Below are 21762 nucleotides of genomic sequence, written 5' to 3'. Positions count from 1 at the left end.
TTCCTCACCACTAGCTTCACGTAAGATGATGAAAGATGACGGACTCTCGTTTTAAAGATTTATAGAAATCTTAAGGAGTGCAAGAAAACACTTGAAATGTTTCCACGTGAGGTTTCATCAAACACATGCTGAGGTGCTCAAGAAGAAGGGCATAATGGCGGGGAAGAAAGCTTTATGAGTGGAGTCTTTTAAAATCTCATGGAAGCAGTCCTCTCAACTACATGCCTTCTATTCGTAAGGTTAAAGGTCATGAGGCACACGAAAATGCCCCTTGGACTTTTTAAAGGGGGACCCAGAACTGTGTGAATGTACAATTCAAATGTGAGATGCAGAAATAAATAAATAAATATATATATGTTATATTTTGAAGAAAAGACATTAACATCTCTCTCTTTTCTTGTTTTAGCATCCTGATTTCTACATTAGTAATAAATCAGACATTTTTGTCTTGTTCCCTGCCAGAAATGTGTTAAATTAATAAATGTCTAATCCTTAAAATCCAAGTATCTTAAACCATTAAAACTATACAATATATGTTTTAGTTTTGCAAAATGAGAGTATAAAGGATAGAAGGTGTCGTGTGTTGTACATATTTTAATGACCTTTGTGGCAAATCTGGGATTTGACAAATCAATTCGAGTCAATTTTGATTTGTACAGCAACATATCACAAATGTGCCTCAGGGAGATTTACAGCAATAAAACATCTTGTATCCTTAGATCCTCGATTTGAATAAGAAAAAAACTACCTCACTCCTTCCAAAAAATGGGGGGAAAAATGACAGAAACCTCAGGAGGAACTTGTGATTTGGGTAACATAAATAAAATTGACTTGACTCTGGCTGCGTACAGTTTGACGAACACTCATTCTTCATTCTGTTTCTGGAAAGTTTGGAGGTTTTTTGTGCAGAAATCAAAAAACTTCTGCAACAAACTGCAAAAACTAAAGACTGATTATTTTTATTGACGGTCTATGTTTGCTGTTTTTTTTTTCAGCTTGTGCATTCTGTGAATTATAGTAGTAATTATGGCAGCATGTGTATTATGTAATAGGTTTTTACTCAAGTGATAACAGACTGAGTTGGAGGTGTCAGAAGGTGAGATGCATTCACTCTGTCTGCAAAAGTAAAAACAGGATGGAAATCCAAAGCAGAAAACTTTGTTTGTTTTAGAATAAAATCAGCCCATGTGTCTGTCATCGTCTGTCTGGTTTTGATCTTTAGTCTATTCGTCAGCTGCTCACATCAAAAGACTGAAGGTTTAATTTTCTGAGCAGAGCTCCGGTGACATGAAAAGGCTCATGCTGCCTCCTGGTGTTCACACAGAGAAAATGCATCATCACTGCAGCCTGTTTGCTGCTCTAAATAACCAATTATAAATTCTGCTTGAGCCAATTATGATTAAAAATGTTTGAAAACTATGAGCCAAAATACAAACCTTCATTAAAAGCCAGCATGAGATTAGCTACCACACATTTAAGTAAGTATTATAATATTCTTAAACTAAAATATACCCTCAGATATACAACTGAAGCACCACCACAAAAAGTGAACCACAGAAGAGCTGCAGTAGTTCAGGAGGCTAAGTGCTGATTGCTTTCACCATGCAAGTTGTGTACATTATTCTATTTTCACTTGGGTAAATGTCACTCCAGAGCAGCATGTTGGATCAACAATATCTTTTATTAAAATGTGTAAAGATATTACAGTACTTTATTAAAAATCCAGGCCAGTTTCTCCATTTAATGATCAAATCCTTGTAAATTCCACGTTAATACAATAAAACACAGCGGAGAAATTAGGAAATAACGGCGACAAGATCAATGACATACAGTATATACAATGTTATTACCGAGCAGGTGTGTTGAAATTTGAATCACAACACACACTCACACAAAGTTGCTTCAGTGCCTCTGCAAACATGACTTTTTATGACACAAATAATCTCTCATTATGACACACAAACCCTAAAAAGTTAATTCTGCTAAGAAATATTAGAAACATGTACAAATCCAGATCCAATATGGATCACTTTTTGCATTCCCGAGACTCACAGTCAGGCAACTCTCGCTTTTACTTTACTTAATCTTAATTTTTACTGAATCTCACCGTACAAATCAGTTTGAATCTTTCCTCCAGTCAACCATAAAAAACACAAAGTACAAACTCAAGAACAACATGATGGGACAGGGAAGTAAAACATATGGGGGGGGGGGGGGTAAAGGACCAAAATGTGATTTTCAGTGACTTAAAATATGAATGAACTCATTATGAATTGAATTAAATCAGGAAAATGTCACTGTGTGAATACATGGTTAAGAAAATTTAAAAAATAAAGAGTCTCAATTTCACTTGAATGACGACCACATACAAGAAGCAGGTGAAAGCTCTTATTTCCTCTTCACCATATATTGTTCCCAAAGGTTTAACAGTGACCTGCATGTCAGTTTTGATCCTTTTAAACAAAGCTAAAAATTCCTTCTTGAATTATTAGATTTGATTTCAAATACTTTTTAGAGGCCTGATGAGGTAAAATTATGAATAACTCACAAGAAACAAGAACATTGATGTATCTTTGTGTTACAGAAATGTTGTTTTTTTTCTGTCTTCCTATCTCACAACCTCTTGGAGGGTCCTGAGTTCAACCCTCTGCGTTGGGAAGGATTGTTTGTCTTTTCTTAAATGGCAAACTTGTCCAAGAAAATTGCCTGTGTGCTGTTTTTCTTTTTTTTTTTGCCTTGGCCAGAAAAAGTACACACAGAGAGACATTTGAGGTGCAGCTCAGCATGTACAACAACAACGGGGTCAGAAAGTGACCCTGAGGTGGGTCACGGGGTCGCTAATGACTTGTAGTCGGGACTAAAGCAGGACCAGGGAGCAAGGACCAGCTGTCTGACCTCTGTAACGGGTCTTTTTTCCTCGAGCTCATATTAGCATCAGTGTTACTGTTTACAACATTTCAATAAGATGCACGAGGAGGAGATATTAGGAGAAAGTGAGAGTGTGTATCTGTGTGAGCATTAAGTAGACAGATTAAGACTAGAAGAGGATTAAAATTTACAACTGGAGCACTGAACCCAATCACATCAGAGCTGGTGTGTCATTAACCCCTCAACGTCATCTCTGTGTGTGTCAGTGGTGTGTATGTGTGTGTGTGTGTGTGTGTGTGTGTGTGTGTGTCACCGGCAGGCAGGAGTCACGTCAGATCTTGAGTGATGCAGTCGACAGAGGGAAGGGCATTTTTCTAAAAGCGCCGGGAATGACAGATCACACGCAAACATGCACAAACACACACACACACTATCCACGATATCCTCATGAATCATAGGCTGAGTTAACTGACATGAAAGACGACGACGACGACGAGAGCAGCTAAAAAAAAAAAAAGAAACATCAAAAGAAAGCGATCAGCCGCAAGTTTTTTGTGATGAGCATCATCCCTCCTTCTTGTCCTTTTTCCAGCCGAGCAGTTTGGACATCGGAGACTTTTTCTTCGGCTTGTCTTTCTTCAGGTCTGAGAGAGAGAGAGAGAGAGAGAGAGAGAAGGAGGTAAGAGGAAAAGTCAGATTTTAAAAAATAACATTTTCAGCACAAACACTAGTTTAGCTGATTAATATTTGTTTTACTTTGATTATTTTCATTGTTGATTCATCCATTTATTCTTTTCTCTATTAATAATTAATCATCTGGTGTATAAAATGTAAGAAAATGGTGAAAAAAGTCAACCACTGTATCCTAAAGCTTAAGGTGATGTCCTCAAATGTCTCGTTTTGTCCTGAACAGCAGTCCACCTCCAAAAACACTCAGTTTACTGTCAGACAACTAAAGAAACCAGGAAATATTCATATTTGAGAACCTGGAAAGAGAGATTTTGGAAATGTTCTCCTCAGAAAAAGGATTAATCGATAATGAACATAGTTGGGAGCTAATTGACTAATTATTGCAGCTACTTACAAAGACACACATGTTTATATGTTTGAGTTACAGCTGTTAGGATGACAACATGTTTGTAGATAATCGTTAGTGCAGTTCTTGGTTGCTGTTACGACCCAAGCGACAACCAACAAAGTAACTACTTATTTTTTAATGTTATTCATGTTTCTCATAAAGCTTGTTTCCAACCACAACAAGCAGCAGTTTTTTCTTTGAATCTGCCCCTACTGCACCACTACAGCCCCGTAGCCCGTCCTCTCAAGAAAAAAACACAGTATGGGTCTAAAATTCAGGCCAAAAAATGTATGAAATATGTAGTTACGTTTACACCGTCTAGCTGCCATAGTTACGACCCGTAGAAGTGACGCAGCTCAGTTGACGTCAATATAAGGTGGATAGATAAGATGACGAGATAAAGACCACTGTTCACTTTCATTTCCAACCGTGAGACAAGGTTTTGGTTTTGGTTTTTTAACCATAATGTTGTGGTGTTTACTGTTGCCATAACGACAAAGGTTGCATGACTTGAAGGAACTTTAAACCTTGTTTCAAGTGATCATTTTAACCCAAACCATCATCTTTCTTCTAAGACCGTAACCACAGCGTTGTCACACCATAAAACATCATCATTCAACTTTGATTTGTAACCGTCATTACTTCTGCTAGATGCCGTAAATCTTACTATAGGTTAGCCTGAATTTTAACCCTATACTATCGTTATTTCATGAAGATGTGTTGACTGCCTTGCACCAAACTAAACACACACAAAGTTAGCAACTAGCTGGTGAACATGTGGAGCGTTTAGCAGCTAAAGAGGCAGATATTTCCCTGGTGGAGAACAAAAACATAGCTAAAACATGAATGAAACAGCACTCCAGTTTAATGCCAATATTACAGTCTCTCTCTCTCTCTCTCTCTCTCTCTCTCTCTCTCGCTGCTGAATATGAAGCCAAACGGGCCGCAGGGCAGATTGCTAGCATGTGAAGCGTGTGTAATTTTTAGCTTGTTGTGGCCAAGAGACCAAAAAGAGAAAAAACAACAACATAATGCTGCAATAAATGTACGATTAACTGTTGCCAAATTGACTGCTATTGCTTTTTTATTTTATTTGAGATAACAAATAAAGGTTTAATGCACTAAAAAATGTGTGTAGTTAGTCATTAATTAGGAGTTATGCTGTCACTACCACTAAAACCAACATGAAAACAACATATGAGGCTTATTACTTGTAGATATCAGAGCACTTGTCTGTGTATTATTGTGCTTACAGGCAAAACGATGTGAACAGTGTTAAAAAGTTGTGTTTAAAGTTATTTTTTAGTCAGTTTAACTCATCATGAAGTCTTTTAGCGGTTCACAGAGCACTGTTGCTATGGTTACATGCAGTTTAATAAACCAACAATTACATTTATTATGATTTTAACATCTGCCAGCCTGTCAGACGGTGAGTAGTTTCCAACATCATGGTAAAATAAGTATATGTTATGTTTTTATATTATTATGACATGTTATTTGCAATGTGATACAACAATGTGTGTAAACTAGCACACAACTGTACTCAGTGTGGGAATGAACTATGATACTTTGGCATTAACTTTATGAATACATTAAATTGAAATGGCTAGTCTTTAGCCCACAGTCGGCATTCGCTCGCTGCAACAACACAACCTTTCACTGAAGTTCAATAAATCTCCTCAATTTCAGCCTTGCTTTACCGATCATGAATTGCAAATGAAGCCGGTTTTTAACTATATTCTATCAGAGGGGTCAAATTAACCGGCTACATCATCCATTTGTCTAATAGGAACACCGTGGACAAAAAAAAAAGAAAAAAGAAGAGGGGGAGCGTTTTGTTTGATGCTTTTTCCATTAGCAGTCATTAGATCAAATGAGATGAAAACATCGCCTAGTGGCACCCTTAAAAATGCAGCACTGGCTCACACACACACACACAGACACACACACTTTCATAAACCACAATGACAATTCTATCTACTTCAATTAGAGGCATCCATGATGGAAATCCTCAATTGGATAATTTATAAAACGGACTGAGTCGCAGTGACTCCTGGGGTTGTGATAACTAATGAACGGAGCGGAGGGAGGGTCAGATGGCCTGTGGAGGTGGTGGAGATACTCACTGAAATTCATCATCATCTTATTTAGCTCCTCGTCCTCCTCTTCCTCTCTGAGAAAATGAATCACACACACACACAAAAAGTGAAGTCAGTACAATGCATATATCAGTAAATACAGTGCAATCCACAGGTACTTTAGAATTTAAAAAATTACAATGGAGGTTAAAATGCTGAGTCAGCTTTAATCTGTGGGTGTTTATATGCTCATCAGATGAACCTTTACATACACAAAAACGCATACAGTACCAGTCAAAAGTTTGGACACACTTTCTCATTGATGTGAATGGGAAAGTGTGTCCAAACTTGTGACTGGTAATGTATACACCCATTTAGCTTATATTTGACACATGGACAGAAACATGGCTCCAAATGAATGCTGAAGTTGTTTAAATAAGCTTAGATGTTCACCATACTTTATAATGTGCTACCAAAATGACAATTTTAACCATACAAAGTGCTTTTACACTTCATGTCATATTCACTCATTCATGTTATTGAAAAGAAACAAAACACGTGTTGTGAACCCACCTGAGTCTGTCCTCATCCAGACCATCGATGATGGCGTTTCTGTCATTGACGATCCCCACCAGCTTGTCCATCAGCTGCTGCTCTTTCTTCTTGTCCAAAGGTGTTTTCAGATGTTCTGCACACAAACAAACGCTTATTTTTTTAGTCTCAGATTGTCTTTCTGTTTCATGTTGAGTTGTGTCGTCTCCTAAAACTCTCACCTGGTTTCTCCATCAGCCTCCTGAGTTCCTGCTCAACAGTGGGCTGCTGTTCCTCCAGGTCCTGGGTTTTTCCTCTGCACATAAAAAAACAAAACATAAAACACAAAGAATCTCTCATTATTTGCTACCTTCGCCTAGAAGAGTGTGTTTTCAGCTGTCTGTAGAAATCTCAAAAATTGCATAAAACCCTAAAATTACATTTAGTGAAAAGTTAGGTCATGGATCAATAAGGAAGTAGTACGTTTTTGGTGTTAATGAAACCACCAGGGAACCGTTTATGAAGCACTTATTTGCACTTTGTTATTAACAGTCTTTATTACTGGACTTCTGAGTCTGACACATATGTACCATTATCATTACCACCTACACAGAATTTGCACAATTTTGCATGTGTGACAAACTTTTTTCAGCACTCCTACAAAATATCATCCAGTTTTTTGGCATAAAATATTTTGTCATACTTGATATGCCTTTTTTTTATATATATTTTTTTTTTTTATAGTTAGCAGTTCTTGGCAATCCCCACCAGCAGTGTTTTTTGAAGCATTTCTGATGTTTTCACAAATTAAACAATCCATACTGACTCAGAAAGTTGTTGCTACACAATTCACACAAATGTCCTGTTGGCTGTATGTTATTAACCTATTAATTGGATCTATTGTAAAATGATTGATTCTATAGAGTTATGATGAGCTGGAGAAAAAAATTACTGAATCAATAAATAAAAAAAATAACTGAACCAATAAATAAAACAGTGTAATTTTCATCCTTTGTTCTTTTCATGAAGCCACATTGAAAACAATTTTTGTCCAGTAAATGTTTGCCATTTCTTTCTGTTTCGTGGTTTTTGTTGGAGTCAGTGCGGACGCTTGCAGTAGCCCCATACGTCGTACCTATATCTTACATCTGATGTGAATTCCCATTTAAAGTTAAAGCCAAATTTTTGTAACTGACGTAATTATAATAAAGATAGTGCAAATGCAAATGTAACCAGATTAATATGACATGACAACATCTCTAAATATGGCTGGGCGATATGGACAAAATCAAATATCACAATATTTTTTGATCAAATAGCTTGACATTTATATTTAGTATTGTACAGATGACTACTGATGCTTTCATAAAATATTTACACAATGAGATTTTTGTTAAATAATCATCAGTAATGTGGTTAAAGTATAGTAAATAAATATAACAGCTAGAACAGTCTGGTAAGTTCAGAAAATTACACTTTACTGTAATGAAGCCTTTAAAACCAGGAAAAGACACTTATGCCATATCACGATATTATGATATCCAAAATCCAAGACGATATCTAGTCTCATATCTCGATATTGATGTAATATCAGTATATATTGCCCAGCCCCAGTCCTGCAAAAACTGATGGTGTTCCTCTTTTAAGGAGCACTACAGCAACATGATGAATTTAAATAGTCATAGCTCTGCAGTCATCAGTCTAACCCGCTTGTACAAAGTCCTACTACACCCAGAATTTAGATATCTGGTACAATTTCTGTTGTAAAATTGATCGTATTATTAAAATAATACATTTTTGCAGTTCATGGCCTTGGTGGAGGTACAGTATTAGCTGTAAAAGTGTTTTCTAAATTAACATAATAACAAATTACCAGAGGAATATCTATTAACTGCAGTAAACGTGAGCTTTTAAGCAGCATCCGGCTTCTCACTTCTCTGTCCGCTGCAGCCTGCTGAGGGGAGCGGAGGGGGGTCTGCCCTGTTCCAGGACGGAGGAGGGAGGACACTGGGGATTCAAACTGTCAACCTTCTGGCCAAAAGTCTGTTTCACTAATCGCTCAATAGTGGCATGCCTCTTTTCTAAGTGTGTTCATGTGTATGTGTGTTTTTGTGTGCGTGTTTGTTTACTCACATGTACACCAGTTCAGACTCCCGACGCATGGCCACCTGCTTGTTCCTGATCAAGTTGAACCACTCAACCATGAGATCATCCATGAGAGAGTCATCTTCACCCTCTGACACACACACACACACACACACACATACAGAGTTAATCCCACATACAGTCCTTCCTCTAAATCTGCCTCTTTTCACTCCTGACTTAAGAGGAGGCTTATATTGTATGTGTGTGTGTGTGTGTGTGTGTGTGTGTGTGTGTGTGTGTGTGTGTGTGTGTGTGTGTGTGTGTGTGTGTGTGTGTGTGTGTGTGTGTTTGTTTATCCCACCTTCTTCACTGCTACGAAGCTTCATCTCCAGCTCAACTCCTCTCTTTTCCAATTCATTCAAATTATCTTCAATATCTTGAAGCTCCTTTATGATGTTTTCTTTGGGAATGTAGTCCGGCTTCTACAGACATTAAATGGAGGCAGAGAGACGTTACAGACACATATACATGTATTTAACCCAGTGATCTGAATGTTTTTATTAAATCACATCCTTAAATTGCTGTGACTAATGATTATTTTTTAGATTAAACAGATTTTTTCCCAGAGTTCCCAAAGCCCAATATTTGCAACAAAGGTTAAAAAGAGTAAAAAAGGGTTATGTAAGGAAAAAAGTCTGCATATGATGGGAGTCTGAAGAGGATTACTGTTATATTAAGTAAAGTCTAAAGCTTGACTCATGTTTTTCAAAGAGATCTATCTTTTATATTTCTACTATAAAAAATAAATAAATATATTTTACTCTCCAATATTGCCTCTCTGCAGTGGACAACTTGAACTTTTACACTTTTGTTAAAAATATTGAGGATTATAAACTGGTTCTTTTTGGCTAGACGATCTGATCTCAAAGGACTGTAAGTGTGTTTGGCCTCCTTATTTTGGCTCTGGAGAACAGTTCAGTATGATTTGGGGACCACTTTGAAATCACTTGGATGAACATGGAATCTAAACCCAAGCAAGGACTGAGGAAGTACATTAATTGTCCCGGTTCTTGCTTATTGATTTGATCGCTTTGATCTGTTTGTGTGTTTGTTTGTTTTGTTGTTGTTTCTGTTTTTACAGTGTGGGTTTGGGTGGAAGGACCTAGTGTTTGCTTCATTGCATTAGATACTTTGAATGTATAATAAAATAATAAAACTGTAAAACAAAAACTGAATGAAGCGGTACAGTTTAAAATTATACGAGATAGAGAAATCTTAACAATACAGAAGCTGAAATCAACATAAATTTGGCTCCTTTATTTGATAAATTACTTTAATTTTTTTTTTATAGATTATTAAATTTTTTGTTAATCAATTTTCTGGCCATTGTCCAAATGATTGGAGGACTTATCCATTGGTACTATTATGATTTTAACTAAACAAGAAACAAAGAACCACCTTTAAAGTCTCATCTTCCCCCTCATTCAGTACCTTGGCAACCTGTGACTCTGACTTGCCACCGTTAGCAGTCTGACCGTTCAGGAAGCCTGAGAAAGACGAAAAGGTGTAAAATTAATATGCAGAAAGGCAACGACAGAGACAAAAGTTGAAGAAAACTTGTGTCTGGAAAGCATTACAATACAGGAGACTGTGTCTTTACCCTTCGAAGCTGGTGGAGTGACAGTAATGTTCAGGCTGGATAGATGAGAGGAGGAAGAAGGCTCTGACGTCTTTCCCCCTCCGTTAGCCAACGGTTTAGCAGAGGACTGCGAAGAACCAGCAGGTCTGAGCAGGAAAAAAAGAGAAAGAGAGAGAGACAGGATTTAATTGTTTCATTGGCGATTTATTTTCTGCTCCAATTAGTCGCCTCTCTTTCTCATTACAGTCTTTGTTTTGATTCATGAGAGCGAGAGGAAGGGTCATCTGGAGGAAACAACTCTGAGCACTGAGCATATGTCGCACCATGGAGGACTCTAGCCGCTCATGACACCATTTGGGGCTCACATGCATGTGGCGGAAGGGGAGAGACTGAAAGATCTGACTGCAAATGATGGCCGAGCCATTTGGAGGAGCAGCAGGTACAGGCTTCCTGTGGGAGGAATGGCTGGAGAGATGGATGAAGGACTGGATCAAAGGATGGATGGATGGACAGGGCATCGGGGGGGGGAAAGCACTCGTACATTTAATACTCAAAATTACAAATTCAGCTAGTAAGGGGTGAAGAAATAACCAGAGATCACTGAATATGGTGACGAAACAGAACAAAATAAATCTTACTTTGTATCTTTGCCGCCGATAGGTTTGAGTTTAGACCTCCAGTCCACCGGAGACTCGTTGTCTGATGCTGCTGAGAACAAAGACATTAATTTAAACTTTAGTGTCACCCACTATCCAACGTCACTTTATATAGTTGTATAGTCGTTAAAAGATGGTGTTTGCTACCAACAGCATGGCCAAACACCCAGAAGAAAACAATATGGCCTACTAAAGCTCCACATTAACTACAACCTGCTATCTTTTTCATTTTCCTCTTTGAGCATCATTATAAATAATAAATGACATGTCTTCTAAACATTTAACACAGAGCTCCATTCTTGACTTTTCTCAACAAAACATTCTGAACTCAAGATCCACTTACTAGATTTTTGGAGATTCCCACCACATCTCACAGTCTTCTTCATTTACAGTGTAGTATATGCAGAAGAAGACCATGACATGCAGTTGAAAGCTCCAAATGAGCTTGGATTATTCTTGTTGCACATTGTAACATTCGAAATTGTGAAATGTACCTTTAAGACATACTGTGTTAGAAGCAACATCATCAGACAGCGCCTTGTATTATTTTAGTTAGGGTTAGTTTTCTTTATGCCTCTCAACTCCAGAATAACACTTTGGTTATGTGTGGTCTCTCTTTTGTTCATGTATGATAAAATAGTAGCCATTCAACCAAGCTTTAAACGACAAGCATTGTGGAAATCACAGTAAAAGCATGGCTGACAGTTTTTGACTCGTCGTCTTCTACTTCAACAAATAAAAACAAGAACAACATGAAAACTGGTCAACAAGGTCAATTTCTATTTTAAAGTATTTTTTTAAACCATCAAGATAACATTTTTGTGAGATTAATTTGGTTATTTTTAAGTGGATGACATAATTTCAGTGAAAAAGTCTTATCAGAGGTGGTGGGAAAGAGACACTGATGCAACACGTGCAGTCCGCCACACAAAACATACGCAAACAAAGAAGAACAAAAGAAGACAGAATTTGAACCATGGTCATCCACAGAGAGTAATGCACATAACCATCATAATGTCCTTTAAGTGCTTTAAGTCCCACTGCGACTGTGTTTCATTAATTTCCTGTTTCCTGTTTGGGTAAGTTGTGTCATTTTACATTTAGATGAGTTTATTCTAAGTGGGCTAAAGCCTTTGATAAGGATGTAACATTAGGCCTTCCTGAGTGTATGTGAAGTTATAACTGTGAGCTAATGTGGTAGATTTAATTCTTTATATCATTGTTTATTATAATTTCACACAGTATAAAGAAAAGCTGAGCAACAATGAAATAGTGTTTATCGGTTTTGAGCAGAATCATATTGAGCTGATTTGATGTTATTATGTTATTCTACAAACTGCTAGGGTCCAAATTAATGATTACATAATTACACATTTGCTATTAATGTTTTATTTTTTGCACATATGAAGACTTCTGTTTCATATAATTAAGGCCAGTCATATAGAGTTAACTTTAAATATCAGTATGTTTTTTTTAGATGGATACTGACCGAGATTCTAGACAGTTTTTGTATACATTTTATACAATATGTGATATATCTATTCATATTGTGATAAACATCTCAACCATGCTGCCCCAGTATAAAGAAAGCACTACCGGTATTTTCTCATACATATGACACATCACACTTAATGCCACAAACACACACAGACAGCGGGCCACAACACTCTACATCAAATTATATAAAGTATTTCAATTTAACCTGGTGTGACGGGTGATGCACTGCCAGCCTTCGAGCTTCCTCTTTCTGGAGTTCTGGCTCCGAGTCCGCTCCTGCTGGCCGGGCTCGGAGCAGAGCTCGGGGGGTCTGAAGCGGGATGAAAGTCAGCGAGGAGCGACGGGTCCGCTTTCAGCTTCACCCTCCCTCTGACACCTTCTGTCTCCCTCTTTGGGGTTTCGATTTGAGAGGGTCTGAATAGAGGTGAGGAAGCCTTATTAGATACCAGTTTTCACCAGTAGAGGTCAGGCTATAGCAAGATTTAAAGTCTGTTTCTGTGTGTGTGTGTGTGTGTGTGTGTGTGTGTGTGTGTATGTGTGTGTGTGTGTGTGTGTGTGTGTGTGTGTGTGTGTGTGTGTGTGTGTGTGTGTGTGTAGTTTCTTACTTCTCAGTTTTCTTCAGCGCTACATTCACCCACGATGGCTTACTGTTGTTGTTCTCCTCGGTCACTTTCTTAGAGATGAAGGCTGCCGCTGATGCCTTCTTCTTACTGCTCTCATCGTCGTCCTGTTTCACATACACCTTTTCGCCACCTGCTTTCCATCTTTCACCTTTATCCAAAGTCACATTCATTTCCTTTCTGCCAGGGACATTTACAACCACAGTCACAGATTGACCTCCTGTGACTTCCTGGGTCTTACCCGTCACATTTAAACCTCGATTAACGTCTGCGTTCTTGGTTGCAGTCTTGCTATCTTCATTTTTAGTGGTGTGGTCCGTTTGCCAGAACTTGAGCTTGGACTGCTGCGTCTTCACCGCCGTGGTCGAAGTTCGAGGCGCAGCAACGGGCCTCGTGACGACGGAGGTGGTCGTGGTGACGGTTGTCTGTGACGCTGCGGGTTTGGAGACAGAAGCTGAAGTCTGAATCTCTTTAGCAGGCGAGAAGAGACTTGAAGCAGGCCGGGAAGAAGACGAAGAAGACGAAGAAGAAGGAGAAAAAGTGGTGGAGAAGCTGGGAGTCGTGCTGGGTTTCTCCAGTCTGGAGGGTGTGGTGGTGGGAGTGGTAGTGTTGGGTTTAGTGAAGTTTGAATGAGGGGTGTATTTAGTAAAAGCAGTGTTTCTGGATAAATCTTGGAGAGGTGCACTTGTTGATGACAGTGACCTGAAAGACAGAAAGCACAAGATATAAATAGACATATATAGGATGCAAACTGATATAACTAAATATCTTAAAGCTAAACTGAACTCACAATTAGTCATCAACCTTTTTTTAATTAAAAATATGGATCAGAGTGACTTTCAGATTTAGAGTTAATACTTTTTCTATTCAGTAACACTTTAATTCCCACCATTCAGCATTTATAAGCAGTATATAAACAGTTAAATGGTTTATAACGCACTATAATTTAGTTGTAAGCAGATATGTGCTTGAACTGTAAATGCTGACAGAGGTTTCTTAAGACATTTTCCTCAAAATACACACAAAATGTAATTTAATAAGCAAATAACACAATAGCAGAAAGAAAAATGTAACTCAATTTCAGTTTGACTTCATTCTCCTGTTTTATCCGTCTTATTAAAAACTATTAAAAGTTCTCAAATTGGAAATAAAATTAAGCTAAAATAGAATATCTTTATTATTTTGCCATCTGTTGCTTTTATAGCCTTTTTTATTGTATGTTTTATTTAGGTTTTACTTTGAATTGACGTGTTGAAATGTGCAGTACAAAAGATTTGCCTTGCCGATAAATATTTCAATTCAAGAATCTGCCAAAGTTTTATGAGATTTTGTTTTATCTTACACTTGAATTGGTTTAATCAGTTTTTAAAATGTAATGATTTTATGATTTGTTTTCATTTTCTGCCGTATGTGAGGCACCTTGTAACATCGGTTTAAAAAAGATCATTATTTCAATTCACTGTCTTGATTGTCTTGTTTCTAAGTTCCTTACTTGGCACAGTTCCTGTGGTAGAGCTTCCCGTCCACCATCTGTCGCTGCACCAAGTGAACGTGCTGGTTACAGGAGGCACACTTGTTACTCAGCGTGCCCGTCTTGTTGGATTTCTCAACCAGCACATTCTAGAAGAGGAAAGAAAAAGGAGGTTTCATCAGGTGGAAATGACGACTTCATTCATGACGTACGATTGATTGGAGGCAATGTAGGGTTTTTTGTAGCCATTGAGGTCATCCTCCAGGTTAGTAAAGTCATTTCAAAAAACAAGACAAGACATTTGAAATAAAAAAATGAAGCTCATAACTTTGTGATGCTTGTGCAGATTACTCAGGTGGAGGAGATTACCTGCATGGCATTCCTGCTTTGTTTTGGGGATGGGAAGGGTTTTGTGATGTTGGAGGAGCGAGGTGGGCTGTTTTCTCTGGCAGGCTTCGACGAGGGGAACACCTTAGCGGACACCGGTTCGTACTTCTTCCCAGCCGGTTCATCTGTCGGCTCATCCGCCGGTCGCTTTATACCTGCCATCCCACCAACTGCAGCAAACAAGCACACACACACACACACACACACACACACACACACAGAGACATGAACAGATGAGATGAGCAGATAGAGGAACAGAAGGCAAAGACTAACACAGACAGACATGGATACTCACTCGGGGAGCGTCCGTGGAAGTAATTGTAGTACTGAGAGACGTATGTCAGGATACTGAGGCGGTCAGGAATCTTGAGAGCCACCATGTCTTCCGCGTCCAACAGCGCAGGAATTCCCAACTGCTCCTCCGCAACCTGGAACGCCTGCAAATAACATCGACAGAAGACGCTCATGGTGTAATTTTCGACTCTAGACTGGCCAAAAGAGGAAAATTCAGACTCTCTGAAACTTTACACACTTCATGACATGACCCTTGCTGCTTGATGTCAGTGTTAAGTGCATGTTTGAGAGTTTCAGTGTCCCAGAGAAAGTTTTATAATTGTTGAACCTTTTTATAGTCCCGCTTTCTGTTATTAAACTTCCACTGCAGCACGGCAGGGAAACATTGTCAGAGGAAACACAAAGAGGGAATTTAACGCTATAAAAAGACTGTAAATGTGGCAGATATCCACTTGATATTCATAATTGAGACTACTGAAGCCTCATATCAGCTTCAAATAAACTTTTAAATGCAGTTTTTGCACAAAATAATATGGATTTTGGCCCCCGTTACTTTGATTCAAAGCTCATTTGAAGGATATCTTTAACAGACAGTACAAACAGGAAGAATGATTACAGTATGGACACCTGACTGTTGTTTTAAGGCAGACTTGGAAAAACTGCAAACCTGTCCTTTTAATAAATTGTTTTCAAATGACCAGATTCTGACCACAGATTAAATCTACACCTCATGTGCTAAGAGAGTTAGTGAGTCAGGAATTTCCCAACGAGACTCTCGCATTCAGCGTTTCCAGGGAGGCATGAAAAAACAACAAGCAGAGGCAAGCCAAAGCACACGAGAGGCATAACTTAATCAGTAATCAGATGATCAAGGGAGCCATAAAAATCGCCGTTTACTTTGTTGTAGCGCTACACGGCACTTTCATTGTATGCGGTTTATTGTCTTTTTTTATTGACCTGCCTATTGTTCCAGTTAACATTCAGAACAGTGTGTTACTCAGCTAAAAGAGAACAGAAGTGTGCTGTGTTAAACTATCGTCGGTCGCAGGGCTTGAAGTCCAATAATGAAGCTCCAGAGACAAAAATGAAAGTAAAGAATGCAACCAAGGAGCCAAAGTCAAAGTGCTCACATTGAAACACTCCGAGTTTGGCAATGACTTCTCCTCTCAGCTCTGTTTGAACACTGACCCGCTCTAATTTTGAAAATTCCCTATTAGCCAACATCGAGTGGTGCTGATGTAACATCCAGAGTCAACACACATGTCGAAGCCATTTAAGGGGCTGCAACCAAATTCTTTTTAATTATCAATAAATTACCTGATTATTTTTAAATTGATCAGTTAGTCTATAAAATGTCAAACTAGTGAAATCACAATGTCCCCAAGCCTACAGTGACGTATTTAAAATGCCAACAGTCAAAAAACCCAAATATAGACAGTTTTACAAAATAATCTTAACTCAAGGTCCACTTGCTAGCTTTTTGTGGAGCTTTCAACCACACCCAAAAGTCAAAGTCATCATCTGGTATTATGAAAGCAAAGTTCACACTGAGGTAACGTAATGATAAATGAGCCATCTCAAACTCCATGCTGATGAAGGCTGTGATATGCAGTTGAAAACCCTGGAAAAAAGCTTATAAATGGACTTTGAGTTGAGATTATTTTGTGAAAATATCATTTAAAAGCGTGACCTTTCAACATTAAACTACAATGACGTAAATATTATCCAGTCAAAAGTTGCTTTTTTCAGATTTTTAGTCTTTGTTTACTTATTACTTCCTGATTTAAACCAACAAACTTTTCTAATTTTGGATTTTGGAAATCTCAGTCAAGAAAAGCTCTTTATTTAACAATGATGCATTGTGCGCTTTGATGTATTTTGTAAAAGTGACTATAACCAATATTTGTATATGAATAATGTGTTAAATGACAATGTGTAATGTGAGAAGCATCACTCGTAATGATAAACCTACAGAGAAATAGCAGCTAGCCAGTCTTCAGCCTCCCTCAGCTTTATGGAGTTTAAAGGTGAGTTTCAGCTCATTGTTTAGCTGCCTGGCTGTAACTTTGGTTCACTCTCACCGCTCTCATAGTGCTCATTTTGGAGAAAAAGCTCTAAAATCACACTGTACACTACCTGCTCAGCACCAAATGGTAACACACACAGTAAGTGACTAACTGGTGAACACAATGGAGCATTTAGCAGCTAATGAGATATATTTCCCTCAGGAGTGGGTGGAGACCAAAACTGGAGCAAAAGAGAATGAATAGTGAACAGACACATGTTCACCATAACGTTGCTCCGTAACTGCATATCAGCTTGAAATGTGATGATGTGACAGATTTAAAGTCTGCTGTGAGATATGAATTTATTTCCGCTGCTCCCAACTGCTCAGCATTGATACTGAAACTGTGGTATATAATTTGCACCAATATCATTTCTGTCATTAGACTATTTTATTAACTGACTAATAATTTCAAATTTATTTGGTTGTTATTTTTAAAGGTTTACGTGTTTGGCCACTTTTTGCCTTTACTGAACAGCTACTGGTGAAGAGGCCAACAGGAAAAAGGGAGAGAAAAATGGATATGACATGCAACAAAGATCCCTTGTCAGATTGGAGCCAGGAACGTTGCAGATATGTGTCATGTGCTGCACCGGGCTACCAAACTGCCCCACTTTAAGTAAATAGTTGCAGATGAGATAAACCTCCAGTGCAAAACGTACATTTATCAACTCAAGGATCAGAGTTAAGAGACATATAATGGAAACATCTGCTTATTCAAAAACACTCGCATGATTAAATATGAAGAATCTGAACATGTCTTACCAGTTTGTTGTTGTCATAGACATTTTCCTTCTTCAGGGAATCAAAATTTCTGCAACAGAGGAAAAAAACATTAGTAACACACACTTGTGATCCAACTTCCCTTCCTCATTCATTTGTTTACGAGCAGCCTGTTTTTTAGTCATGCACAGCCCCCCTCAGTTCAACATATATCATGACACTGACAGTGTAACTGATGGGTTACATGACTGCTGCTGTGTCACTGATCACATGGCCGCATAAATCTCAGGCATGAGAGCGCATCACAAGCATGAGAAAAGTTTATATTGAGTGAAGTGGAGCTGAGCCTTTAACCAATGTTGCGTGCTTTAACCCATGTAAACATGAAATATGCCGCCACGCTGGTGAGGCTGCAAGTAAAAACTGGAATGGAAATGACTGGAATAGCTGCGTCTCTTCCTAAAATGAAACTACTGTTTGTCATAATGACCGCTCTGGAACAAAACCAGGCGTCTGTGTGTCAAACTGGCCAAAGTTCAGTGAGAGACTGCAACTCATTTGGAGAATTAATCCAAAGCCAAGCGAGGACAGATCTGATTCAGACCATCTGAAATACCAAAACACTTTAAAACTGTCAAGCTAAAATATAAACTATTATTCCCTGATGGAAATTCCCAGGAAAGTACAAAGAAGCTAGTCTTATTTATTTTTTCCAGGAAGAATACAACAGAGCTAAATTTCCCAATATTGATTCTGGCTCCAAACTGACTTGAGGATATACTGCATGGATCTGAAATGATTTGCAGATTAACTGGTTAGTCAATAAACCCAAAAAGGAAAAACCAGTTTTTTTCATCTATTACTCGCTTCAGTTGGTTATCAAGAAAAACATTCCGGCTTCTCAAATGTTTCTCTGTTTTATTTTCAGTGTCAATGGACCGTCTCTGAGTTTGACATTGTTGAAATCCCCTCGGCCTTTTAGATCTTTTTCACTGTTGACTGACTTCTGAATTGACTCAACAATAAATAATTTCATCTAAAAAAAAAAAGGATCAAGAGATTGAATAATGTCAATTTTATATCATAAAAACCACAAATTTGCCGCAGGGGGAAATAGCAGAGGAGTGATACTTCTTCCAGGACGGACAGACATGCAGTAAATGTTTGTACAGAATTACACAAAGTAAGTGGTAGTCCTAAAAACTGGGGGGCATCCTTTCCTCTCCTTTGTCGTGCAGCCGCCAAACAAAGCCGACACGTTTCATTACAGCTGCAGGATGATGAGGATGATCGACATGAAGACAAACTGGGTGAGCAGCAGAGGCAAGTGCATTCATTTAATTTACAGCATGACAATAACCGACTGGTTTTACGCCTTTAGGGGAAAGTCCAAATCCAGTCTCACCCAGCTGCTTCAGGGCAGGTCTAAATCAAGTCACCAAGTCTCAATAAGCAACATTCAAGTCAATGAGTCTTTAAGGACTCTGAATACTCAAAATTACATTTCACCATTCCTGTCAAAGCAAATATTGTGATTTATAGTTGAGACCAAGTTTTTTGATGAACAGGCATGAAGGTTAAATATGTGACATGTATGGCTATGTGCCTGTTGCCCTCTTAAGTCATTTTTAGGTCATAATGAACGTTTTTGCTTTCAAATCTGAAGTCAAGTCTTTAAAGATCGCCTCCAGGCATAAAATATAATACAGTGGATACTAATTTGTGTCAGATATGTACTCACAGGGGGGAAAAGTCCTGTAGGTACTTTTTAAAATGTCTCTTTCTCCAACTTTTGTCTGGAATTCAAAGATAATCAGTATAAAAACTACAAAATATTCACGTTTGGGAAGCTGGAACCAGTCAGTTTTTTGCAATTTCTGCAACTATTCGACTATCAAAATCGCTGACGATGAGTTTTCGGTCAATCGACTGGTCATTGCAGGTCTGCATTCTCCCTCCTGCTTCACTGAATCATCCAATTTTTCAGCTGTGTTGAAAATTGTTGTTTACTGGAGGCTTCAGGTTCCCACACATAACAAGTTGTGACGTCACAGTCCTGCTCGCAGGTACTTGTCTTGAACTCTAGTTTCGAGGTGAGTGCAGAAGAAAGCCAAAACATCTTTTTCTGCATAGTGAAGCAATAAAGAAAAGCACATATTTAAGTGGAGGGGGACTTTAAGGGAGTCAAATCTCAAGTCCTGCACTCTGTCCTATAAACATTGTTAATGGAAGTTACAGACATGAGTGAAAATGTCCAGTCACCGATCTGACAGCTGCACAGATAAATTAAAATCCAGTCCAAGTGTATAAACATCCACTTTCCTGCTTCTGTGTGATGGTTCCCCCTGCACATATTAGTGGATGTTAAAACTACATAAAAGTGGATAGTATTTGGCTCCTTCAGTTGAACTGTTAATGTTTAGGTGTGTTTGGACTAGTTTGCATCCTTACATGACAACTAACACTTGGAGTTGCAGAAGCTAGACTGTTTATGGGCGACTTTAGATAAATATTTGGACCTCTCAGCTAGTTTCCATGGAAAACAGGTGTTACAGCTGACTCAGTTTGGATTGACGTAAGGTTAAAACTAATGATTCATTATCAATTAACCCAACGAGTATTTTCTCCATTAATCAGTCAGTGAGTTGGTCTATCAAATGTCAGGAAAATGTTGAAAAATGTTGATCACAAAGCACAAAAATGTCCTTAAATGTCTTTTTTTTGGTCCACAACTCAAAGCTATTCAGTTTACTGTCATATAAGATTTTTAAAAATCTAAAAATATTCACAATTAAGAAGCTGGAACAAGATTTCTTCTTGTCTCATGACTATAAACCATTATTAATATCAGAGACTATTCTGTCAAGTGACTTGATTGATGGACTGATTGTTGCAGCTCAGATGGAGGTGTGCCCTCTACAGTCAGCCTAGTGTAGCTCATAATGGAGCTTATTGGTAAACAAATTTACCTTAAAAAATATTTGTGCTCTATTTATATATGTTGTTTCCTCCTAAACACAAATAGGTGGGTTTTTAAAAAATCTAATCATAATAACTTCTGCTTTTGATCAGCTGAGCTCTACAGTCAGCAGCTACAGCCTGATTCAATCAGTCCACAGCTGAGCTCCTATATCCTGCTCCTGTTTTTCCTTCAGACCCACCAAACTCAACTTCTCTCTTTTCTCTAAGTCCCACTGCAGTGTGACCCGGTATGAAAGCTGAAGATATAGTTTAGGTATAGTTAGGAAAGAAGGAGGAAAGTTTAAAAGTTCTGTTTGTAAATAATCAGAAGTTTAAAAAAAAAAACTGAGCAAACACTGAGCTCCTCTTTCGGTCTTCTGGTTTCAGCTTCTCTACTTACATGAGATCGGGTCTGTGTTTGTGGATGAGGGCGCAGAAGGCCATTCCGTCCCTGAAGGACGTGGTCATGTTGGTGATGGACACATCCCGGTAGCCCTCGCACCGGAGCCGGCACCACTGCTGCAGCGCTTTCACCGCCGACATCCCGGAGCTCCGAGCCGCTCGCGCACCACTGTTGGATCCGTGCGTCGGTGCTGCTGCACCGCTGTGAAACTAACAGAGCTCCCCCTCCTCCTCCTCCTCCTCCTCCTCTTTCTCCTGCTGCTGCTCCGACCTCCTCAATAGAAAACTTTAGAAACTTTCCACAGGAGCCAGGACACGCTGGATCCGGGAAGTGACAGCACACACAGAGAAAAGGAAAGAGAGAGAGGCCGAAGGAATCACCTTCAATCCTCTGAGCGCATGGAAAG

General features: G+C 38.6%; 1 protein-coding gene across 3 annotated transcripts; it reads right to left on the bottom strand.

Annotated features, from left to right (window-relative positions):
• Nucleotides 1-1696: 1696 nt before the first annotated feature.
• On the bottom strand, nt 1697-21762 carry micall2b (mical-like 2b). Of its 3 annotated transcripts, none has more exons than XM_062435050.1 (16): nt 21354-21762; nt 18035-18083; nt 15206-15347; nt 14893-15080; nt 14545-14672; nt 13038-13754; nt 12638-12846; nt 10918-10987; nt 10301-10425; nt 10132-10187; nt 9002-9122; nt 8689-8791; nt 6798-6871; nt 6598-6712; nt 6073-6119; nt 1697-3512 (listed from the first exon to the last, which is right to left on the bottom strand). In XM_062435050.1, the coding sequence occupies exons 1-16, from the start codon at nt 21494-21496 to the stop codon at nt 3433-3435; spliced, it is 2367 nt and encodes a 788-aa protein (XP_062291034.1). In that variant the 5' UTR covers nt 21497-21762; the 3' UTR covers nt 1697-3432. The 3 variants fall into 3 exon arrangements, with proteins under 3 accessions (XP_062291034.1, XP_062291026.1, XP_062291020.1); XM_062435042.1 differs by having other exon boundaries at nt 10099-10187; nt 10918-10984; nt 21354-21761; XM_062435036.1 differs by having other exon boundaries at nt 10099-10187; nt 21354-21760.

Source organism: Scomber scombrus, chromosome 2 (assembly GCF_963691925.1).
Source record: "Scomber scombrus chromosome 2, fScoSco1.1, whole genome shotgun sequence".
NCBI classification, from domain to species: domain Eukaryota; kingdom Metazoa; phylum Chordata; class Actinopteri; order Scombriformes; family Scombridae; genus Scomber; species Scomber scombrus.
Note: the sequence above shows the minus strand (reverse complement) of the source record. Positions and strands in the feature narration are given on the sequence as shown.

Excerpts from the sequence above, each read along its gene's own strand:
- micall2b (XM_062435036.1), bottom strand. The coding sequence starts at position 21,496 with ATGTCGGCGGTGAAAGCGCTGCAGCAGTGGTGCCGGCTCCGGTGCGAG. Across the intron at positions 12,847-13,037 it reads GCGCTGAAGAAAACTGAGAA|ACCCTCTCAAATCGAAACCC; the intron begins GTAAGAAACTAC and ends ACCTCTATTCAG. Across the intron at positions 10,188-10,300 it reads CACTCCACCAGCTTCGAAGG|GCTTCCTGAACGGTCAGACT; the intron begins GTAAAGACACAG and ends CGTCTTTCTCAG.